This window comes from Equus przewalskii, chromosome 29 (genome assembly GCF_037783145.1).
Source record: "Equus przewalskii isolate Varuska chromosome 29, EquPr2, whole genome shotgun sequence".
Classification (NCBI taxonomy): Eukaryota; Metazoa; Chordata; class Mammalia; order Perissodactyla; family Equidae; genus Equus; species Equus przewalskii.
In genome coordinates, this window is record NC_091859.1 from 46029710 (window position 1) to 46053407 (window position 23698).

Consider the following 23698-nt stretch of genomic DNA (forward strand, 5'->3'; position numbering starts at 1 on the left):
GGCCACAGAAGAGTATCTGGGGAGCTGGTCCAGGGCACACACTGTGCCCACCGCCTGGGGCAGCCTGGCCCCGATTCCAGGCCAGAGGCCCTGGGTGAGGTCAGGACCTCTGCAGGCCCAGACAGATCCTGATGGGGTAGGTGGTCACGTTCCCATCACTGCCACACCAAGGCTGGGTTTGGGGGCTCCAGTCCAGCTGCCTTTGTGGTCAGCTCCGCAAAGCTCCCAGCTTCTCCCCGGGTTAGGTCTGGATGCTCCCATGGCATCTTCTTTGGTTTTTCTGGGCCTTCTTGGCCAGGAGTCCAGGTGGCCATTGCCAGGCTGCAGGTGGCTCGTGGGGTGAAGGCTCTACAGGGGCAGAAGATGGGGTGCCGAGAGGGAACAGCAGCTCTCGAACACAAGCCAGCCTTGGCCTCGGGCAGGCCAGGCTGGGGACTCCTGGGCAGGGAGGCCAGAGTTCATACAGGTCGCTGCCCACTGGCTCCAGCTATTTGTGCCCCACCTAGCCCAGGCCCCACCCTAGGTAGCCTTTGGTGAATGTTGCAAAATCTTGGCCCAGCTCTGCTGGCTCTCCTCCCTGACGGGTGAGAGGCTGCAACGGAGGCGAGTGGAGGTCAGAGGGAAGGCCCCTCCCTGCCTTGGCCAGGCTGTGGCCCTGTACGGGCCCTGGAGGGGTACAGGGGTGCCTGTGCTCTGTTGCATGCAGGCTGGACCAGGGTCACAGAGCTCCCAGGGCTTGGCATGGGGTCAGGGCAGAGGTGGGTGCCAGTGCCAAGCTGGGCATTGTCTGGGAGCATACGAGCCAGGCTGCTGGACTGGAGAGGGGCAGACCTAGGAGGGCCAGGAGTTCCTACAGTGGGAGCAGAGGCCCGAGGAGACTCAGGGTGATGGCTGCGGCTGTGGGCCGAGTCACTGGGATTGACCCTGATGGCCCAGGGCAGCCTTGGAGGATTGGAGGCAGGAGAGCGACGTGCTGACAGTGGGAGTTGGGAAGACCTGGCAGGCTGAGGGCGCATGGAGAGGGGCTGAGATGAGGGGGGGAGCAGGAAGGGCGAGGGGCTAGGATGGGTGGGGGTCCCCCAGACATGGCCTGGGTTGGGGTGCACCAAGACGACTAGGACAGGGTCAAGCTACCCCTGGAAAAGGGCTGAGTGAAAAGGCCTTGGTCTTTGGCATGGGGACTGGGGTGGACACAGGGAAGAGGGCCCAGGACAGGCCTGAGGGGGCTCAGCAGGACAGGCAGAGGCCCAGGAAGCCAGGGGACTGTGGGAGCATGCCCCTGAGTATGTGCCCACCCCTGTTCCTGGCAGTGATGCCCCAGCTCTGCGGGAGTGTCTGTAAGTGTCTGATGGTCTCTGTGTGTCTGTGAAGGGTGCATGTGTACACATGCACACGCCTGTGTGAAAGTATTGGAGATAGAGGGTGAGTGGTCCAGGCCACCATCTGTCTACTCTCTTCTTCCTCCCTAATCTGGGGAGGCCAGCCTGGCTCCAGTCACCGTGGAAACAGGGCACCCTTCCTCCCAGCAGGATGGGGTGCCCTGGTGTGGCTAGCTGTGCAGGGCAGGGCTGGGGTGGCGGTTCGGCCCTTCTGGGAGGATGTGCTCTGCTCCCCATTTGGGAAACATCTGCTCTGAGAGGACGGGAACTTGAAGAGGCCCCTGGCCCTGGCGTGAGGGTACTCCTCTCAGCAGGACAGCACAATGCCCAGAGGTGCCCGCGCCATGCTGGCCTGAGCCTCGGGTACCCAGAGGGGTGGTGAAAGGCCAAAGGACAGTCAGTGGGGCAGCAGGACAAGGACCTGGCATCTCAACCCCAGCTGAGCCCTCCTCCTGGTGGCCTCTCCTTGCTGTTTGCAGGAGCAGCCCCAGCTCTGCTGCCCGTGGAGGTGTTGACCTGGGCTGGGCCTGCCTGTGGGTCCCAGAGCTATTTTTAAGGTCCACCGGATGGGCCTTCCAGGAACCAGGAAAAAACAGGCAGGGACTGGCATCCTGTACTGCTGGGGACGTGGCTGGGGGTGGGTGGGTCAGACTTGCAGAGAAGGGGTGGCCTGGGGTCACTTACCACAGGCCATGCCCAGGGAAGAAGGGCAAAAAACTCTTGGGTTTCAAATTCAGCTTTGCAGCCCCCACCCCCATACAAGGAGGGCAGGGGCTCCACAGCTGGGAGGACCCCTCAGAGCCTCACTGTGCCAAGCTCAGAAATGGGGTGAGCTGTGCCCACCTGCAGGGTAGGGCAGACTGCGACAGGTGGCACCCTGCCTGAGTCCCGCACCCTGGGCAGGGTCGTCTGGAGTGCTGGGGGCCCCCAAGGCCAGCGTGGACACGGGGCTGGGTGGCTGCACAGGCAGAGACAGCAGGCCTCCTGCTCAGCCTCCTTGGGCTGGATGGAGCCTGAAAGAGACCCTCACAGCAGGACAGCCCCTAGTGGGGGGGTCCAGGTCCATTCTGACCCCTCGTGGAGCACACAGTCAATGCAGGACATGCACAAACACACAGGCTCTCACAATGGCACAGCTACCAGAGTCTGGGAGAGACTGGGGCTCTAGGGAAATCCTCCCCACAGGAAAAAGGCTGCCTTCTGCTCCGTCCTCCACTCCCAGATCAGGAGGGGGACACCCCCCACTCCCAGAGCCCTTGGAGGCCTCCACAGATGGCCCAGCCTACCTCCAGGGCTGGGAAAGGAGGAGCTGTTGACAGCGGGACACACACCCTGCCACTTTCTGAAGGAGTGCGTGCACACTACTCTGAGTTTGGGGAGACTCAAGGTCATCGGATCAGATTCAGGAGCTGGTGGGGCGAAGGGGGGTGCCCTCCCCCAGGACGTGGGCCTCCCAAGGCTACCCCTAAGGCCAGGGACCAGCCGGGCACACGGGCCAAGACACCCGAGGAGGACTGACCTGGAGATTTACACACCGGGCTGAGGGGCCCACTGGGGAGGCCACCGAGGACCTCAGCCCCTCTTAGCTGAGTCGGATCTGCCCTCAGAGCCACATCTTGATGTGCTCACCATCTAGACCCGGAACACTCTCCAGCACGCCCATCCTTCCCAGCTCCAGGACACGCTGTAAGGTCAGGAACCTTAACAGCCTGACCTGAAGACACCCACTGTCTGGGAGAGGGCAGGCTCTGAGGACCCCCCTGCTGGCCTTCTGGAAGGACCTACAAGTGGAAAACAGCCCCTCCTCCTTTGCAGGTGCTGTGTGGATTCCGCTGAAGGGGTGGGCTCCAGCATCCTACCTTGGATCTGACCCCATTGGGATCCCTGCAGTGGGCTAGGACCCATGATTAACCTGCCAGCCCTGGCCCTGTCCTCATGGACCCACACTGCAGGAGGGTGGTGGACAGAGCTCCAGTAAGGCAAGAACCTAAGAGCAGCACCAGTGGAGGGTCCACTTTCTGTCCTGGGACAGTGACAGTGGCAGTGAAGGGGTGTGACTTGGGGGAGGTTGGGTGTGCTGAGGGCCAGCAGGCCAGCCCAGGCCTCTGAGGCAGGTGAGTGTGCATGCTTGGGGGTCACACATGAAGGCGACCCCAGACAGGCCCAGGGATGTGGCTGCAATGGTTAGATCCTGGCCTGGCCTCCACAGGCCACCAGGAGCACCTGCAATGCCAGAAGGATCAGCACCATGGCCTTTTGGCTCCCTCAGCCCTCTCTGGGCCTGATGTGAGAGGCAGTGGACGCCCAGGGCTCAGCCCTCGGGGCTGGCAGAGGGCTGCTCGCACCTCACAGTCCTGAGCTGCTCAGGCCAGTGACCTTGGGTTGAGGTCGGCAACACGTTGGGTTGGATCGGCCACACAGGTGAGTCTGCATACTACAGGAGACTGAGGGCAGGCTCAGGGCCAGACCAGGGCCATGTGGACTCGAGCTAGCTCAGGCCCTGACTGTAGCGGTGAAGGTGGACTCCTTGGTGGAGGTGGACAGGAGCTGGGCCTGGACGGCAGCCAAGTGGGTGGAGAGCAGGCGAGGGCGCTCCAGCACCAGGACAGCAGGGCAAAGGTTCCGGGAGGGGAGGCGTGATCAGGGAAGGACTTCGGGCTGCGGGCGTGAGGTCAAGCCAGGTCAGAACGGCGGCCCAGGGGTGGGCAGGGTCGGCCCCCCGCCCGCGCCGGGGCTCTGAGTCCCGGGACGCTGCCGCCGAGCGGGGTCCCCAAGGGGGCGGTGCCGCCTCCCCGCGCCGGGTCACCTGCGCCCAGGGGTGCGGACGGCCGGAGACGCACGCGCACACGCAGGTCCGGGGGTGGCCTCCCGGACTCCCGCCCCCGGGACCCCGTGCCAGCACCCAGCTCCAGCCGCCCACTTCGGACCTGCTGGGAAGGCGCGCGTGTAACCGGTGACCTTCCCGGCGCGGCCTGGGGCGGGGCCCACGAGCCCCCGCCCCGCGCTCGCCGCCATTGGCTGGGCCACGGCGCCCTCCGGGAAGCCCGCGCCCATTGGCTCCCGCGGCCCCGCCCCGACACCTCGGCCACCGCCCGCGCGGAAGCTGCGCATGCGCGGGGCGTCTGCGAGCAGAGGAGGGGCTACGCCGCGCCGTGCACCTCCGCGGCTCCAGCACAGCGAGCTAGTCCCGGGCGGCTCTCCGCGACCCTCGTCCACCGGCCTCCGCCCGCCCCGGCCGGGGCGCTCGGCCTCCCGCCGTCCCTCGGCGGCTCGCGCGGGCTCCCCGGGGCCACTCGGACACGCGGACCCCAGAGGAAGGGGGCGGGGTCTCGACTAGCCCCGCCCCCGCGGAGGGATACGGGCGGCCGCGGCCCAAAACCCCGGGGCGAGGCGGCCGCGGCGTGTGAGCGGCTTGTCCTGCGGCGCGTCCACGCGGTCCGCGCGGGCTTGGCCGGGCCACTGCGCCGCGCCGCGCCGCGCCGACGGCCTCGCCCGAGCGCTCTTGGAGCCTCGAGGGCCGGTGCTCCCGGCGTGCCCGCCCGCCGCCCGCCGTCCTGAGCTCGGGGCTCCGCGCGGTCCGGGGAGGCCGCCCTCCCGTGTCCGCGGCCGCGCGGGGAGCCGGGCGGCGAGAGGCGGCGCAGAGCCCGGAGGCCGCGAGTCCGCTCCCGCCGCCGCCCGCGATGCTGCTTTCCAAGTTCGGCTCCCTGGCGCACCTCTGCGGGCCGGGCGGCGTGGACCACCTCCCGGTGAAGATCCTGCAGCCAGGTGCGCGCGGGGCGGGGGCGTCGGGGGTCCTGGGGTCGGGGGATCAGGGGCTGAGATCTGGGGGCCGGGGGCGCAACGGGGGTTTCGGGGACCGGGAGATCGGTGGCTGAGATCTGGGGGCCGGGGGCGAGTCCGGGGTCTCGGCAGTCAGGATTTGGGGGTCGGGCGGCGTCGGGGGCCAGGGCGCGCCGGGCCGCACCAACCCCGCCCGCGGTCCCCACAGCCAAGGCGGACAAGGAGAGCTTCGAGAAGGTGTACCAAGTCGGCGCCGTGCTGGGCAGCGGCGGCTTCGGCACGGTTTACGCGGGCAGCCGCATCGCCGACGGGCTCCCGGTGAGTCGGGCAGCCGGGCGGACCCGGGATTCTCGCCCACTGCGCGCGTCGTCGCAGCCTCGCAGGGCCTGACCACTCGCGTCCCCCCCCTCCAGGTGGCTGTGAAGCACGTGGTGAAGGAGCGGGTGACCGAGTGGGGCAGCATCGTAAGTGCGGGGGGCCGGGCGGGCGGCGGGCACTATCGGCCGGGGTCGGGGGGCCGCCCGCCGGCTTGTGCGCGCTGACCGCAGTGTCCCCCAGGGCGGCGCGGCCGTGCCCCTCGAGGTGGTGCTGCTGCGCAAGGTGGGCGCGGCGGGCGGCGCGCGCGGCGTCATCCGCCTGCTGGACTGGTTTGAGCGGCCCGACGGCTTCCTGCTGGTGCTCGAGCGGCCCGAGCCGGCCCAGGACCTCTTCGACTTCATCACGGAGCGCGGCGCGCTCGATGAGCCCCTGGCGCGCCGCTTCTTCGCGCAGGTGCTAGCCGCCGTGCGCCACTGCCACGGCTGCGGGGTCGTGCACCGCGACATCAAGGACGAGAACCTGCTCGTGGACCTGCGCTCGGGCGAGCTCAAGCTCATTGACTTCGGCTCCGGCGCCCTGCTCAAGGACACGGTCTACACCGACTTTGACGGTGAGCACGGGCGGGGTGGCGGAGCGGTCCAGCGGCGGCCGGTAACGTCCGTGGGGAGCGGAGGACCCACGGAGGAGCTGGGACTGTTGGAGGACGCGCGCGCCGCGCCTGGGGCATGCTCGCGTGGGGGGCGTGGGCCACGCGCTGCCTTGGGGAGGGCAGAGCCCGGGATCGCAAGCCGGATCGTGGCGTGGGGGCGAGGGGCGGGCTCGAGACTGCCCCCTCCGGTTGTGTCGGGGTGCGACCGCGGGTGGAGGGCGGTGGGGACGGCGCCGGGAGTGCCTGGACCCCCGCGATGTCGCAGCCGGCGCTACCGCGGGCCTCCCCCTGCGTGGGGGCGGGCGCTGCGTGCGTGCGTGCAGAGCTGGGGGCGCCGCGGCAGAAATCCCCGCATTGCGGAGCGCGGGGAAGCCGGGGCTCCCCGCCCGCGCGCCGCCTCCTCCCTCCTCCCACGTTCCTCCTCCCTCCTCCCTCCTTTCTTTTCTCTCCCGGGTTCTCCCTTCCCCGCCCTCTGCGTATCCTCACCTCACATCTGTTTGTTGTGAAACCCGAGCTCTAGCTCATGTGACCCGCTCCGTCCGCTGCGGGGCCAGCTGGGGGGCGGGGCGGGCCGGCGGCCCTGGGGAGGCCACGCCCCGGCGTTTTTCCAGGGTGATGACCAGCAGGAATTGGAGGCGGCTCCCTCCCGATTAGCCGGGAGCACTGTGTTGGTGTTTGTGTTTGGTACCAGCTTTATGGGGCACTGGTCCCTTAGTGGCGTCCTGATCTTCACGTGTCCCACAGGCACCCGAGTGTACAGCCCACCGGAGTGGATCCGCTACCACCGCTACCACGGGCGCTCGGCCACCGTGTGGTCTCTGGGCGTGCTGCTGTACGACATGGTGTGTGGGGACATTCCCTTTGAGCACGACGAGGAGATTCTTCGGGGCCGCCTCTTTTTCCGGAGGAGGGTCTCCCCAGGTGTGTGGGGGCACTGGGCCTGCCCGCGGTGTGGGGCGGGCAGCGGAGCCGGCCCTTTCTGACCCTCTCTCCTTCCCCTCAGAGTGTCAGCAGCTCATTCAGTGGTGTCTGTCCCTGCGGCCCTCAGAGCGGCCCTCGCTGGACCAGATCTGCGCCCACCCTTGGATGCTGGGAGCAGACGGGGGCACCCCGGAGAGCTGCGACCTGCGGCTCTGCGCCCTGGACGCGGAGGACGGGGCCAGCACCACCTCCAGCAGCGAGAGCTTGTGAGGCCGGGCCTGGCCTGGCTTGTGGGAGCCAGAAGGACCGCCTTCCCCAGCCCAGCTCTGCGAGAGACCGCAGACGACTCTGCTTGGCCGCCTGCTCCTTGCGAAAGCAGTGATCTCTGACCCCTGGTGACCTTTGCCTCGGGCACTGGGCTGTTTCCTTTGCTTTGAGTGCCTTTTCGAACGCTGCTCTCACGGACTTGGTTTCTCAAGCTCTGTCGTCCAAAGACGCTCCCCTCAAGTGAGGTTCCACCTGCCTTGGGCGGGTGCTTAGACCCAAGACTGTCCCTCTCCTGTGCTCCAGGAGGCAGCCCTGCCGGCCCTCAGCGCCTCCCTGTGTGACAGTGTTGGACCCGGAGCACTCCCATGTCCTGTGGCCTCATCTCCCCGGGGACACCTCCCCGACCCGCCCTGGTCTCTCAGTCTTCGTCTGGGCGTGTCCATGCACAAGCAATGCAACGTTCAGGCCTCTGCTGCCCGCATGCACACTGTGTGCGTGCGGACGTCTGTTATTTATGGTGTGACTTCCGCAGAGGGCTATTTATTGTTAATTTATTTGTTGGGGTTCCTGCCTCCCAACAGCCCCACCTCCCCCAGGCCCGGGGGGCGGAGAGTGCTGTGGACCCAGGCCCCCACCTGTGTCTGTCGGAAGATGGACTTGTACAGTGGCTAATTTAAAGGGAGTTGGTGATGCCGCCACTTCAAGGCTCTGTGCCCTAGGGGGCGGGTTTTAAATTATTGACCTTGTACAGTCTGCTTGTTGGCTCTGGAAGCTGGGGGGTAGGGGGGACAGAGTCTCAAGCCTTTAATTTATTTTAGCAGCTGTGTTCCTATGATCCGGGTGTGTAGACATCGCAGCTGGGGGTTTCTCTCAGCTCAAGAGTGAGATGTCTGGAGATCATATTTTTTTATATGGTATTTCAATTAAATTGTTTTGTATTTAATGGGTTTCTATGTTTGTTGGGCTGGGTGGTCTGGGGTGGGAGAAGGGAGTTCTGGGAGATGGAGCCTCTAGCTGCTGGGGAGCCCCCTCTGGGTCTCCTGTGGGGAGCCAGCAGCGTGAGGGGCCCAGGCTCTTCCCTCCCAGGCTGGAGGGTTTGGCGTGTGGTGTGGCTCTTGGCCTTTTTGCCCCCCATTCTTTGCCCAGGGGAGTGGGCCGCAGGCCTCACCATCAGGGGCATGTGGGAGAGGAGCAGGGAGCTGGGCTCAGGGGTTGGCCTTCCCACCACTAGTCTAGAGGCTTAGGGTGTGGCCTCAAAAGCATCTCTGTGGCCTTGTTTTCAGGGAGGCCCCATCAGGGTGGGAAGAGCAGAGGACCATTGCTCAGGTCACTGAGGCAGACGTGTGCATGGAGGGATCTGTGAAGCCCACAGATGGCTGAAAGAGGTCCTGAAGGACGAGGGCTTTGCCAGGTAGAGGACGTGGAGGGCACTTCAGGTGTAGAGAACTGGGGTGGGTGTGGTCAAAAAATGCTCCAGTGGTCATCCAGGCCTGACAGGTGTAGGGCAAGGTGGTAGGTGGAGGTCACGGCCAAGTCCAGGTGTGGAAATGTGGGCACCAGGCCACTGTGTGAAGGGCAGGCCTGGTGGAGATGGTGTGCCCTATAGCCCCCATGGGGTCCTTTGTTTGGTTGGTCCCCAGGGTGGGGCAGTAGGGCACCTGCTGAGCCTGCAAGGAGGCCGTTTGGGTCCAGCAGGGCCCAGACACATGGCTTGGAGTCTCCAGAGACCTGTCCTTCTGTTCCACAGCCCAGGTGTCTGGCCACATGCCTGTCTGCAAAGCACGCAGACCCCTGCCTGCCCATGAACTTGCTAATGGCCCTCGGGACCACATTGTCAGACAAAGTGTCCTGAGCCCACAGGCAGGAGCAGAGACAGGAAGTTTTGGAAAGTGATGCTGAAGGAAAAGGACAGGCGGAGGCGCTGAGGGGGCTTCTGGTTCAGTCTCGGCCATTCACGGAGTCAGTGGGGTTTGCGGCTGGCCTGGGCCTGGAACACGTCCTGAGGAGCTGCTATGGAGAGCCCGGAATTTCCAGGGGTGGCCCCACTCACTGTAGGCAGATGCCTCAGAGGAGTTGGGGGACTGTCGGGAGACAGCCCGCCTGTTCCCACGGCCCTGGGCTGACCAGCCTGCCCAGAGGCCACCCTGGCCGGCTGGGGTTCTCCTTAGCTTACCCTGCCCCCTCCCAGGAATGGAGCCCTCAGGCAGCAACCCCAGGCCATGGGCTGGAGCTCCATGGGGGAGCCGTCAGAGAGGGTTGAGGACAAGTTCAGGCCCCTGCACCCCACTCTGGTGACAGCTACCCACATGTAGTGATCCCAGCTCCCCTCCTTGCCAGCTGAATGTGCTGGGCTCATTTGGGCACTCCTGCATCCACCCATCTGTCCATCCATCTGTCCTTCCATCCGTCCACCCACCAGGCCATACGGTAATCACTCACTGAGCTTGTCCTTGTGTGGGACCCTGAGTCAGGCCCTGGGAAGGCACAGGGGCTCGTGGAGTGGGACGGAGGGCAGTGCTTGTGCAAAGTCAGGAGGGAAGTGGTCAGGACAGGTGGGGAAAGGCTTGCAGCCTTGGTGAGCGCGTGCGGTCTTGAGCGCATGCCAGCACCACAAGCGGGGTCCTGAGTTCTCACATTTATCAACTCCGTGAGCTCCACAGATGGGGAAGCAGAGGTGCGGAGAGGCGGAGAGGCTCCCCCAAGGCCACTGGCCACCTGACTGCAGGCTGAGTGTCTGTCTCTTAAGAGCAGCCCAGAGGACAGTGTTTCCCGAGGTCTGCCCCTGGAAGGGGAGCTCAGCCCCCGCTGTCAGCAAAGGCCTGCCATGGAGGCAGTTTGGGAAATGCTGCCCTCCAGCCCAGGCCCTCCTCAGAATCACCGCTGGTCAGAGGCTCTGCCAGCCCTCCTGAGGCCTCTGGGCCCTGGGCCCCCGTCCAGTGACGCCTGTGCAGGTGGCGCTGGCCGCTCTGGCAGTGGATGGACAGGTCTGTGGGGGTGACCACTGATGGGTTTGAGGGACGCAGAAGCTGTTGCCACAGGTGACAGCTCCTCTCCTGCCTGGGGGTGGGAGGCCTGGCTCTGACAAGAGTGACGGGTCAGCAGGGAGAGGGCCCCACTTGGTGTAGGGGGAGCCCATGCCTGTGTGCATCGGGGCCGGCGGGGCGAGTGGACTGGGGCTGGGGCCAGAGGCTGGGCCCCGGGGTCAGGGTCTGGGGGGCTGGTATGTGCTAGCCCACGTGGCATATGCAAGCCAGGGTGGAGGGCTGAGCTCCCCTCACAGAGCCTGCCCTGCAGGGCAAGAGGGAAAAGACAGAGAGGAGACAGACAAGGGGAGCGGGTGGCCACCCGACGGCCACGCACCCCTTCTGTCTCAGCTTGACTGCACAAGCCTGGGCACCCCACAGGCACCCCTTCCCACCCTGTCAGCCAGGGCTAGCCCAGCCTTGGCTGCTGGGCGCTGCCAGCTGCCGTCCTGGGTTGGACATGTGCACATGCCCCAGCCCCAGCGCCACCAGGGAAGGGCTCTTGCCCAGGTTGCCCTTGGGGAAACTGAGGCCCAGAAAGGGAGGGACCTTATGCAGATGCCAGAGCATGAGTGCTGTGCCTCACAGATTAGGGAGCTGCTGAGGGCCAGCCTGGACATTCCTCCTGGTGGTTGAGGCCCATGGGGGTGGGGGGCTGGGTCCAGACTGCATCCAGGACCTGGCTGTGGGCGCAGGGTGCAGGCCACAGGAGAGGCCCAGGACACAGCACACTGTGAAGGGTAGCTTTCCTGGACCCTGGGGCGCCCCCACAGTCAGATTTCAGAGAATCCCCATGTTTCAGAGACCCAGCAGAATTCCAGAGCTCTGGCTGTGAGGCCTGGATCCCCTTTGGAATGCCCACCTGCAGCCCTGGCCCAGCCCTGCCTGCTGCCCCTCGGGCTCTGTGGGGCTCCGCTGGGCCACTCGGCTTGGGGCGCTGGATGGGACAAAATACGCAGATCCCCTGTCCTCTCCTTGAGGCCACTCCAGCCCCTAGGCTCTCTTCTCTATGTCTGGGTGCCCCCACCTCCTGCCCCACAAACCTGGAGCTCCGTCAGGATCCGAGTGGGGCCCTGCCCCTCCAGGTTCCCCCAGCCCTGCCGGTCTGGCCCCTCCCTGGGGGAGGGAGGCCAGCAGAATCCATTTCAGTTCCTCAGGCTTTGTGTCTACACAGGGGCCTCTCCCGGCTCTGAGGTGGGATCTGGCGGGGGGTGTTCAGGCCCCTTCCCACAGGTTGGGCCCATCCCACCCTGCCTGGACTGGCCCCCAGGGCTGCAGCCCCTCCTCAGGCACTCAGGGCCAAGCAATCACACATGTGCGCCAAGGCAGGGCGCCCATCTGGATGTGGTGCCTGTGGGACCTGGGGTGGGCCGGCCGCAGAGCCGCTGTCCCACTGTTCCACTCCTCAGGGCTGGGAGCTGCCCCAAGCTGTGCCATCCCCAAGGGTCTATGCCACTCATGCTAAGCTTTGTGGGTCCCCCGTGTCTACAGGACCCTCCTCTGCTGGAGTAGGATCTGTTCTCAGCAGAACCAGCCCCGTCTGCAGAGTCTGTGGGCTGGGGGCTGGGGCCTGAGCGAGGGGACTCCTCTTCCCAGGGCCTCTTGAGGCCCGGATGAGGCTGTACCCACCGGCAGGACCCCCAACTCCCCTGCGGCTAGCACTGTTGGCCATGTGGACAGCTTGGCGCTGGAGCAGAGGGGACAGGCTGCCTAAGACCGTGTGGAATGCACGACCCCCAAAACCCTCTCCTGGCCTCCTCCAGGCTGCCGCTCTGGGACAGGCCTGGGTTTCTCCCCTCCCCTTCACCCACCGCCCCATACCCAGGAGGCTCTGGCTGTTCTCTGCTGGGCTAGCCCCCAACTCCGCTCATCCTTACTATCTTTACAATTTAACCACTCGCTCAAGTTCTGAACAGTGTCCGTCCTTCAGGGACTTTCCTCGGGGCTATGCACAACCCAGAAACCATCGTGGAAAGAACCAGGCTCCTGAATGTACTGCGGCCTTGGTGGCACGTGGCCTCGGCCAGAATGCCCCCACGGCCCGCCGGTTCTGGCCTCCCTCTGGCGCCGCTGCCCTCCCGGGAGCCTCATGTTGTACCCCATCTGGGTCTGCACTTTGACTGCTTTGCTCAAGGCCAGGCCCCCTGAGGGCTGTGGGGTGCCAGTCATGCCCACGTGGTGGCGAGGCGCCCTTCAACACTGCCTCTCCTGGCCTCCTCACCTACAACTGAGGCTGGCCCGGCTCCCCAGGAAGAGAGAGGCTGGGACACAGATCCGAAATTGACCTTCTGCAGCTGTCAGAGCCCTGCTAAGTTTCCTCCTCCCACACAGCCCCAGAAACGAAACCTTGGCGTTGCTTTGGTGCCAGCACTTCTCGGAAAAGGGAAGTGATCCCTGGCAGGACCCCGGGATCCCTTCCGCCCCTCTGGGCATCCAGACCCCAGTCAGCCAGGGAGCCCTGTGCTGGCAAAATCAGCACTAAAAGGAAATGCCAGGCAGAAGTCTGGACAGTCCAAGGTGGGCAGTGGAGGCCTGGACAGGCAGGGCTGAGGGGCCGCAATCTCCCGTGTGACCTGCAATCATGGGCACTGTGGCTGTGAAGGTGTCAGCCAGGTCTGGCACCTGACCATGGAGCAAGTGGATGGATAGGAGCTCCCTGGGCCCCTGTGTATCCCTGACCCTTGGCCATGGCCAAGGGGGTGCGGGGCCCAAGCTGAATTGCCGGCCCTGGGGTTTCTCAATGGACCAGTCCCCTTGATACAGAGGCCTCTGATGGGGAGGAGGGGTCTGCCTGAGCTTCCAGCACATGACTTCCAGGCCGGCCAGTTTTCCAGGCAGCCTTGGCAAAGCCCTGAGCTTTGATTACACAACTGACTCCCCCCTCTACCCCCCAGAGTTCCTGGCAGTCAGGCCTGGCTGGGTAGGGTGGAGGCAGGGCCTGCCCCTCCAGCACTGGTCCACAGCCCTCCTTCTGGCCTGATCCTTGCAGGAAAGCCCTTCCCGGGGCCTGGGCCCCAGATGTTGGCCAGGATAGGGTGGTGTAGGGGGTCCACTCCTATATGAATGAGTAAGGGGTCTTCTTTGGGGGTGGGTTACCCATACCTAGCCCTGAATGAGCTAGGTGGGGGAAACTGAGGCTCTGGGAAGTCAGGGACCCACCCAAGGTCACAAGCAGCCAAGGGGGCCCACCCTACCTGGGGAGGGGGATCTTCCTAACATGGGGCCCGGGGAGGTGAGCTGGCTCTGACCTGGCCTCTGGCCCTTCCTGCCCACCCTCTTACCAGGAGGCTGCCTACCCTGATCTGAGGCTCAGGCCCTGATGTCACTGGCCCCATCCACCTGTGGGGGAGGCTGGCACCTGGCCCAGGGCCTCTGGGCTTCTCCGCCCCACCCCGCAGTTGCTGCCCCTGAGCCAGGTTCCTTGGGTTCTTCACGCAGGAATACTGTGCTCAGTGACCCCCACCCCAGTGGCCACCCCAGCAGTGGGCAGAGGGATGGAGAGGAGAGGAGCTGGCACCAGAAGCGTCAGGCCAGGCCCAGCCCAGAGCCGTTTTCCCCACTCCTAGTGGCCCTTGAGGCCCTCAGTGGGACCTGGGCTGTGGGGGCAGGGCTGGACCATGAGGCTGACTAGGTGACGCTCCTGTCAGGCTGTGGGGCCTCTCTGGGTTGCAGATGCCCTAGGTCCTGGGACCCAGTGACCAGGAGGGCCAGGAGGCTCCACCCACTGGGCCAGGCCAGGCAGGGGGTCAGGGATCCTAGACCACTGGGGTGCTGCCCTAGGCCGTGTGACCCTAAAGCCTTAGGAGACTTCTCATCTCACAGGTGGGCAGTGCAGGAGGCCAGGGACCTGGAGATACCCCGATTGCGGTCTGTAACCTGGGATGGCCTGCCCAACAGCTCCCCACAGAGGCACCTCCATCCTACGGAGCACGTGCAGAGGGGGTCTACACACCCACCCCAGGGAGCAAACAGAGGGGTCTGCCCCAAGGCCCCTGACTCTCCTCTGCCATCTGGTTTCTGCTCACCAAGCTGTCTCATGGAGCTCAAAGGGCCCTTTTCACTCTGGAGAGAACCAGACAGTCCTGACCCCTCGGGCTTACCCCTGCCAATGGGCAGTGACCCAGACAAATTGGCATGATAGTTTCAGGATGTGACAGAGACGTGGAGGTGGTGTTCTTAGGGTCACCATTGACCTTTCTGCTGAGTGGGCTTCTGAGTGGGACCTGAGAGATGGCACAGGCAGCTCTGCAGAGATCTGGGGAGGGGGCTCCAGCAGGGGGAACAGCAGAGGCAAAGGCCCTGAGGCAGGCAGAGGAGCCCAGGCCCAGCTTACTCAAAGGAGGAACAGAAGGAGAGGCACGGGAGGCCTGCAGTCTCCACTTAGCACACACGTCTTCTGGGCTCTTCTCCTGGTTTGCCCCATAGCCCTGACTTCCCCAGCGGTGGGCTGAGGGGAGGGAGGCAGGGGCCTCAGAGGCCCTGAGCACAGAGCTCCTGGCCCTCCGCTGCTCCTCCTACTGGGAGACAGGGGTTGGGACAGAGCAGGGTCACAAATCTGTAGTGTGTGGGTGGTCGAGGACCCTGGTGCAGTGGCTGGTTCAGTGACCTCAACAGGCCAGAACAGGAGTGCATCCCACACTAGGGGCCAGAGGAAGCCCCCCTGCTAGCCTGGTAAACCGTACCGGCCCTGGAGCAGGTCCGAGCTGCTATGGGGCCCTGTAGTGTCAGCTCTGCCCCTGCCCAGTCCCGGCCATTCAGCAGCCACCTCAGTCTCCCTCCAGAAAAGGCCCGGAGGACCCATGCGGCCATGGAAAGGGTGCTTGTCTTTGAGTGTGTATGTGCACGTGCACATCTCTGTGTACCTGAGAGTGTGCATGTAGGGATGTGTGGGTGTGTAAATATGCGCTCCAAGCACGCGTGTGTGTCAAGGTGTTTGTGTCTGCACATGCATGCACGTATGTGCATGTGTGCCCACACAAGTAGATCAGTAAGCATGTACATGTATGTGTGATCCAGCATATGTGTGTGCATGCATGTGTATCTGTGTATATGTGCATGGATGCATGTGTGTGTGCACCTGTGTATGTCTGTGCATGGCTGCTCCAGTGTGTGCGCCCATGTAGGGCCCAGTCTAAGCAGAGCCTGGTGCCAAGACTTGGGCGTCCTTCTGCACATGCCGTGGCTGACACTGCTGTGTGACTCGCCTCCTCGAAGGGCACAGCAGCACGTGGGGGAGTCCCTGTGACTCAGCGCTGTGGGGAGTGGGGGGTGGGGAAGTTGGTGACAGAAGAGGAGCTCGGAGCTGGGAGGGGGCAGAGGGAGGAAGGGTGTGCCTACCAGCCCTCCTGTCCCTCCCACTGCTCGGCTGCGACACTGACCAGCCATGGTGGCAGTGCAGTCACACATGTGTACTGGTGTCAGGGCACACAGACACATCGGCCCATGTGTAGGAACTGCCTGAGGCCCTGGAGGGGGGTCAAGAATATCCCTGGGCCCCCACAGAGCCCACAGTCAGGGGGCCACTGTGAGGGCATCGGGAAGTGAGGGGTCCCCAGAGGGCCACTGGTGCTGAGATCTGAGGCTGGAGGGAGTCTAGGAGCCAAGGGCAGCTGCAGAGAGGTGAGCATGTCTGGAGTGAGGAGAGGTCCTGGAGAGGCCGCCAGGCCAGCAGGCCAGATCTCCCAGGAAGGGGGAGGGTGGACGCTGTCAGAGGGGGATGTGGAGTGCCCAGGGGCAGGCCACCCTGGGGCCAGAGTCTGGTGGGGGGCTCAGTGCCCAGGCAAGGGGGAGTCCTGCAAGACCACGAGGGGGTCACTTCCGGATGGTTTGGGAGGTAGAAGGTCAGTCGGCCCCAAGGAGGAATGGAGGCTGGACAGGACCCTGCCCACACACCCAGCAAGCCCAGGGAGAGCACAGTGAGTCCTCTCTCTCCAAAGCATCCCCCCATTAGTGCAGGAGAGCAGGCCGGGCCGGTGCTGACCCTGGTCTTGAGGTCGCCTCTTGCCCTATGGTGAGGGGGGAGCTCGGGGCCTGGAGGCGACTGAGGACTCAGAGCTGTGGTCCACTGGCCTCCCCGCCCCCACACCCTGGCCCAGCCTCTGGGACATTCTGTCCCTGTCCTCGCTGCACATGATCACCAGGCCCGGCCACTCTGTCTGCCCGGCACCTGACTCCCATGCCTGGCTGCTGCCGGCACCGCTGTGCCCTAACGGTCAGATTAGCTGTGGGCACCCTGAGCCCGCCGGCTGGGACGCTGGCTCCAGCAGCTGGTGGGCCAAGGGAGACTGGGCTGTAACCATGGCCCTGGGTGGGAGGAGGGAAGAGAGGGGGCCAGGGCCCTGGAGCAGAGGTGCACTGTCTCCAGGATCACAGGTCCAAGCTCCTGTGGGGGCTTCCCAGCCCACAGAGCCCGGTCCTGGTTGGGCTGCTCTGGGGCCACTGCAGACCATGGGTACCCGGGCTGGGTTTCCATCTACGGGCCTTGGTTTCCTCACCTCACTTCCTCCTGGACAAAAAGGAGCTGAAGATGGACAGTCCCCAGGGCCATGGGGCGCGTCAGGTGTCAGGAAGGCAAGGGCTGAGCTCGGTCCAGCACGCAGTAGGTGTGCACTGCCCGGTGGGAAGGGGTGGTGCCATCTTTCACCCTGGCTACTCCTCAGTGGTCTATTCTCTGGGGAGCTCAGAGCACAGAGTGGAGGAGCCCTGGCCTGGGGGCGGGGGTCTCATGGACAGGCAGAGCCCAGCGGTGGGGTGGGGAGACACTTGTGGGGCTGGCCCAGCCTTGCCACAGCACCTCCCTGTGGTCCTTTCGTCTCCCCCAGACAGTCCCCCAGCCTCCCTCTGGTCCCCAAACGCGCTGTGATTCTCCCCAGCTCCTGAGGGGCAGCGCTGGCTCCAGGCCTTGTGTGGAGGGATGGTGATGGGGGCCCCACCAGGGGACAGCCCCAGGGTCAGGGTCCGGGGCAGGCTTTCTCTTTCAGCCAACTAAGTGTTTAATAAAAAACGAAGTTCCTCTTAAATTAATACTCGGAGCCACTTTAAACATTTCTCAGAGAGTTAAATGGAAATCTAATAAAATCCATGAAAAGTATTTTTAAGACAGCTTTATTGAGGTATAATTTACATACCATAAAATCCACCCACTTTCAACGATTTCAGTGAGCCACCCACAATTCAATGATTTTAGTAAATTTTCCGGGTTGTGCAACCATCACCATAGTCCAATTTTAGAAATTTCCATCACCTCAAAGATCTCTTGTGCCCATTAGCCATCACTTCCCCTCCCACCCCAGCCCTAGGCAGCCATTCAGCTGCTTTCTGTCTTCACAGACTCACCATTTTTGGATATTTCACAAAAAAGGAATCCTACAACTTGTAGTATTTGGTGTCTGGCTGCTTTCACTGAACACAATAATGTTGGGGTTCATCCACGTTGTAGCCTGTGTCAGGAGTTGGTTCCCATAATAATATCCCAGTGTATGGGAGGACCACATTTTGTTTATCCATTCACCAGTAGATGGACCTTTGGGTTGTTTCCACATTTTGGCGATTGTGAATAAAGCTGCTGTGAACATTCACGTACATATGTGGACATATGTTGTCATTTCTCTTAGGTAGATACTTAGAAATGGAATTGCTGGGCCATATGGTAAATTTGTGTTTAAGGTTTGACGAAATTGGCTACACATTTACATTCCCACCAGCAACGTATGAGGGTTCCAATGTCCCCACATCCTTGTCAACGCTCGTCACTGTCTTTTTGTTGCAGCCATCCTGTGGGTGTGAAGTGGTGTGGCATTTGGTTTCAATCTGAATTTTTCTAATAACTAATGATGTTGAGCATCTTTTCAAATTTGATTAGAAATTTTGCCAAAGAATGTATCCAGCTTCCCTCCTTCTTTGATTATATGTCTAATCAAATTTTTTGCCTCTTTTGTATTTGGGTTGTTTGTCTTGTTATTTTAAAATTTATATTTATTTTTTATTGTGGTAAAGCATGCATGACAATTTTAAGTGTGTGTTTATCTTATTTTTGAGTTGCAAGTGTTCTTTTTTGAGTTGCAAGTTCTTTTTTACATATATGATTTGGAAATGGTTTAGACCAATTTTCATTTTCTTTCTACTGTTGTTTGAAGCACAAAATTGTTACTGTTGATCAAGTCCAGCATGTCTATTTTTTCTGTCACAGATCCTGTTTTTGGTGTTGCACCTAAGAACACCGAAGAACGCAGGGTCGCAAAGATTTTCTCTTATGTTTCCTTTTTAAAGTTTTATGGCTTTAGCTCTTACATTTAGGTTTACTGTTGATTTTGAGTCAAATTTTTTTTTAAAGATTGGCACCTGAGCTAACAACTGTTGCCAATCTTCTTTTTTTTTCCTGCTTTTTCTCCCCCAATCCTCCCAGTACATAGTTGTATATTTTAGTTGTGGGTCCTTCTAGTTGTGGCATGTGGGACGCCACCTCAGCATGGCTTAATGAGTGATGCCATGTCCACGCCCAGGATCCAAACTGGTGAAACCCTGGGCCGCCAAAGCAGAGGGCACGAACCAAACCACTCGGCCACAAGGCCAGCCCCCTTGAGTTAATTTTTGTGTGTGGTGTGAGGTAAGGGTCCAGTTCCTCTTACATGTGGACATCTGATTGTCATCGCACCATTTGTTGAAAAGAGTATCCTTTTCCCCTTTGAAAGCCTTGTCACCTTTATCAAAAATCAATTGGCCAAAAGTCTATGGGTTTACTTCTGGACTCTCAGTTGTGTTCCATTGATCTATATGTCAATCTTGTGCCAGAACACACTGTCTTTATTCTTGTAGCTTTATAGTGTTTTAAAATTGGAAACTGTAAATTCTCCAACTTGGTTCCTTTTCAAAATTGTTTTGGTTATTCTGTGTCCTTGCATTTTCATAGAAATTTTATAGTCAGATTGCTAATTTCTGCCCACCCCCCAAAGATCCACTCACAGTTTGGTAGGGATTGCATTATCAACTTGAGGAGTATTGCCCTCTTAACAGTACTGGGTCTCCCATCCGCGAACATCGAATGTCTCTCCGTTCACTTAGAGGTTCCTTCATAGCTCTTAGAAATGCTGTGTGGTTTAGTGTATGGTCTTGCACTCCTCTTGTGAAACTTACCCCTCAGTATTTTATTCTTTTCAATGCTGTTGTGAATGGAATTGTTCTCTCAATTTCATTTCGGGTAGCTCATTGCTGACATATAGAAATGCAGTTGGTTTTTGTGTATTGATCTTAGATCCTGGAACCTTGGTGAACTCGCTTATTGGCAGCCTTTTTTCCTCTACATCCTCCTGCCATTTGTCCGCAAATGCATCACAAATGCAGAAGTGGACGGTTTCTGGTGAATGAAAAGGGAACGTCAGGTAACTGGAAAGTACCAGGAAAATAATGGAGAGGAAGAAGCTCGGGGAAATGACCCCAGAGGTTTAAGTTGTGGACTCCTGTGTTCACACAACTCCTCAGGGTGAATCTGACCCTCATGAGCAGATCAAACCCTCTGAGAACCCATCTGACAGGTAGACTTCACGTACGTCTCAGAGTGACCACTAGGTGGTGCACATGCAGGACAGACCTGCTGAGAACGGCAAAGACTGAACATTGAACAGACACGGAAGCCACAGCCCAAGGGACTAAAACAGAAGCTCACCCCTCTCCCTGGGGCAGGGGAAGGCCCAGAGTCTCATAACATGGTACTCAAAATGTCCAGGATAGAAACTCAGATCACTTGGCATATGAAGAATGTGACATGAGCAAAGACAACGGACACCAAGGATGTATCGACACAGGCGTCTGAGTTGCCTGACAGAGACTTTAGATCAGCTACTATAAAAATGCTTGAACCAGAAACTGCAAACAGTCTTGACATAAATATTAAAATTGAGTGACTCAGCAAAGACACAGAAAGATATAGAGAAGAAGAAATGGAAATTTTGGAACTGAAAAATACAATAACTGAAAAAAAAACCCTCACTGAGTGGATTCAGTAGCAGAATGGAAATGACAGGGGAAAGAGTCAATGAACTTGAAGACATATCAATAGAAATTAATCTGAGCGATAGAGAGAAAAAAGATTTTAAAAAATGAATAGAGTTTCAGGGACCTGTAGGACAACAGTAAAAGCGCCAATCTTTGTGTCATTGGAGTCTGGGAAGGAGAGGAGAAAGAGTATGGGGCTGAAAAAATATTTCAGGGAATAATAGCTGAAAACTATTGGTTTGGTGAAAGCCATAACCCTACAATCCAAGAAGCAGAGCAAATCCCATCTAGGTAAACTGGAAGAAACCCACACCAAGACACTTCGTAAGCAAATCGCTGAAACCAAAACCAAAGGAAAAAATCATAAAAGCAGGCAGAGAAAAATGATGTGTTACGTATAGAAGAACAAGGATTCAAATGACTGATTTCTCATCAGAAACCAGACACCAGAAGGAAGTCATACAACATTCTTCAAGTGCTGAAAGAACCGTCCATTCAGATTTCTACATCCAGCAAACGTCCTTAACCGATAAAGGGCATTGACAAAAGTCCTACAGCTCACACAATACTTAACGCGAAAGCCTGAATGCTTCCCCTTGACAGCAGGATCAAGTCAAGGATGCCACTCTCGCCCTCTTATCATGGAAGTTCCAGCCAGTGAAATAGGGCAAGAAAAAGAAATAAAAAGCATACCAATTGGAAGGGAAGAATAAAACTGTCCTTACTTGTAGACAACACAATTGTCTATGTAGAAAATCCCAGGAATCTATATGTATATTAAAAAAAGAACCAAACTCCTAGAACCAATAAGTGAGTTTAGCAAGGTTGTAGGACACAAGGTCAACACATAAAAATCAATTGTATTCCTATAGGCAAGCAATGAGAAACTGGAAAACAAAATTTTAAGAATGTTACCATTTATAATAGCTCCCCAAAATGTATAAGTGTAAATCTAGCCAAACATGTACAGAATCTGTGTGCTGAAAACTACAAAATGCTGTTGGAAAAAAATCAAAGATCTAAATAAATCAAAAGACTTACCGTGTTCATGGATTTGAAGACTCAGCATAGTTAAGATGTCAGTTCTCCCGAAAGTGATTATAGGTTTAACACATTACCAGCCAAAATTCCAGAAAGATTTTTTTGTTGATGTGGACAAGCCAATTCTAAAATTTTTGTGGAAGGGCAATGAACTCGAATAACTAAAACAATTTGAAGAAGAACAAAGTCGTAGGAATCTCGCTGCCTGATTTTAACACTTCCTGCACAGCCACGGGACTTGAGACAGCATAGTGTTGGTGAAGTGACAGGTGCAAACACAGATCAATGGAACAGAAGATAGTCCAGAAAGAGACCCACAAAAATCTCTGACAACTGTGCAAGTGCAACTCAGTGGAGAAAGAAAAGGGTTTTCAGTAAACAGTGCTGAAACAACTGGTCATCCACATTCAGAGAGATGAACCTTGACCTAGACCTCCCACCTTGTGTAAAGACAAACCCAGAGAGAGTCCAGGTCTCGATGTCAAACATGGACTATAAAACTTTCACAAGGAAAAGTAGGAGCAAATCTTCATGACATGGGGTTAATCAAAGAGTTTGTAGAAATGACACCAAAAGCATGACCCATAAAAGAAAAAAAATAGCTAAATTACATTTCATCAAAACTAAAAACTTTTACCCTTTTACAGCCAAAGACACTGTCAAGAGAATGATGGAGAAGAGACAGTTTGGGAGAAAGTACTTGCAAACCAAATATCTGAAAAGGACTTGTATGCAGAACATAAAAGAGCTCTCGAAACTCAACACAAGAAAGACAACACAATTTACAAACAGCAAAGGTCTTGGACAGACCCTTCACCAGAGAGGATGTACAGATGGCAAACAAGCATATGAAAACGTGTTCAACACCGTTAGTTAGCCGCTAGGGAAATGCAAATTAGAACCTTGAGGAGATATCACCACGCTCATCAGAATGACTAAAAGAGGAAATACTGATAATACCAAGTGCTGACAAGGACGTGAAGCAACTGGAACCCTCACATGTTGAGGCTTGGAGTGCAACATGAGGTAGGCGCTTTGGAAACCGGTTTCTCAGTTTCCTATGACTGCAGCTACATGCTTATCCTAGGATGCCGCAACCCCACCCCTGGGCATTCAGCCTAGAGGAATGAAGATGTCTGTTCACACAAAGACTTGTAGTGAATACTGGCAGCAGCTTTATTTGTAAGAGCTGGAAAGAACCCAAATATGTTTTCATGGATGAATGGGCAGACAGACTGTGGCCATCTACACCAGGAAACACTGGGGAGTTGCGGAAAGACACAAACTATTGATCACACAACCACCCAGATGAATCTCGAAGACATCGCGCTGAGTGAAAGAAGCTGGTCCCCAAGGTCGCACAGTCTGGTTCCATTTGTACGACATTCCAAAAGGTAGAGCTGTGGTGACGGAGGGCAGAGCGGTGGCTGCCGGGGCTCAGACGGGGGGCTGTGCCTATAAAGCCCCAGCAGGAGGGAGTTTTTTGGGGCGATGGAAACATTTTGTATCCTGTTGTAGTGACGGCTATCCTAACGTGTTAAAATTCATAAAGCTGTACACCAAAACAAAAAAGTCAACTTTACTGTATGATAATTAAAAATTAGATAAATAAAATACTTCAAAAAATATATTTCAGGCAGTTTTTGCGTTTGCCCGAGCTTTCTCTCTGGGGTGAGTTCCCCCGCTCGCCTCCTCTGTGGTCTCCCGACTCCACCCGCGCACAGCCTTGCGCATGCACCCCCCTCACCTCCCAACCTGGTCCTGGTGGGTCAGGCTACGTGGGAACTGGGTAGGAGGCCACAGGGATCCCGAGGGAGAGGAGATCTCCAGGAGGGCCGGGTCTGAGGTCGGTCAGCAGCAAAAGACACTTGCACTGGGAACCTGGGGGCCCAAGACAAGGGAGGTGTCCTGAAAGAATTTCCCCCGAATAAAGGCCAAAGCAAGGAGTGGGAGGGGAGGGGAGCCGGAGGCCTTGAGCCCCTTCCCTGGCCCTGCCGGTGGAGGAGGCGCTAAGCTCCTCAACCCCTCCCTAACCTCCAGCCACAGGGCCGCCCTTCCCCACAGCAGACGCGGCCCCTTCCCCTCGCCCTCCAGGGCCTCTCTGCCAAGCCCGAGCCCCGTGCCCCGGGGCAGCTCCCTCCTCCGACTTCGAGGTCGCCGGGCCCGCCCCTGCAGCTGCTCCCCCTCACTACCGCACCTGGGTCCCCGCTGCCGACCGCCAAGGGGAACCGCGACCCTCCCCAGCCCGCCCACAGGGACCTGGGGGACAGCAGACCTCGAAATCGGGCGTGGGGGCAGAAGCGGGGTGTTGGGGGGGTAACCACGCGGTC

The 23698-nt window shown here is 59.1% G+C and overlaps 1 protein-coding gene across 1 annotated transcript; it reads left to right on the forward strand.

Annotated features, from left to right (window-relative positions):
• Positions 1-4488: 4488 nt before the first annotated feature.
• Positions 4489-8257, forward strand: PIM3 (Pim-3 proto-oncogene, serine/threonine kinase). The gene is made up of 6 exons (XM_070600343.1): positions 4489-5144; positions 5368-5477; positions 5573-5623; positions 5718-6087; positions 6871-7047; positions 7130-8257. The coding sequence occupies exons 1-6, from the start codon at positions 5060-5062 to the stop codon at positions 7315-7317; spliced, it is 981 nt and encodes a 326-aa protein (XP_070456444.1). The 5' UTR covers positions 4489-5059; the 3' UTR covers positions 7318-8257.
• Positions 8258-23698: the final 15441 nt, after the last annotated feature.

Coding starts and splice junctions, on each gene's coding strand:
- PIM3 (XM_070600343.1), top strand. CDS start 5,060: ATGCTGCTTTCCAAGTTCGGCTCCCTGGCGCACCTCTGCGGGCCGGGC. Junction 5,145..5,367: donor GGTGAAGATCCTGCAGCCAG/GTGCGCGCGGGG, acceptor CGGTCCCCACAG/CCAAGGCGGACAAGGAGAGC. Junction 7,048..7,129: donor CCGGAGGAGGGTCTCCCCAG/GTGTGTGGGGGC, acceptor CCTTCCCCTCAG/AGTGTCAGCAGCTCATTCAG.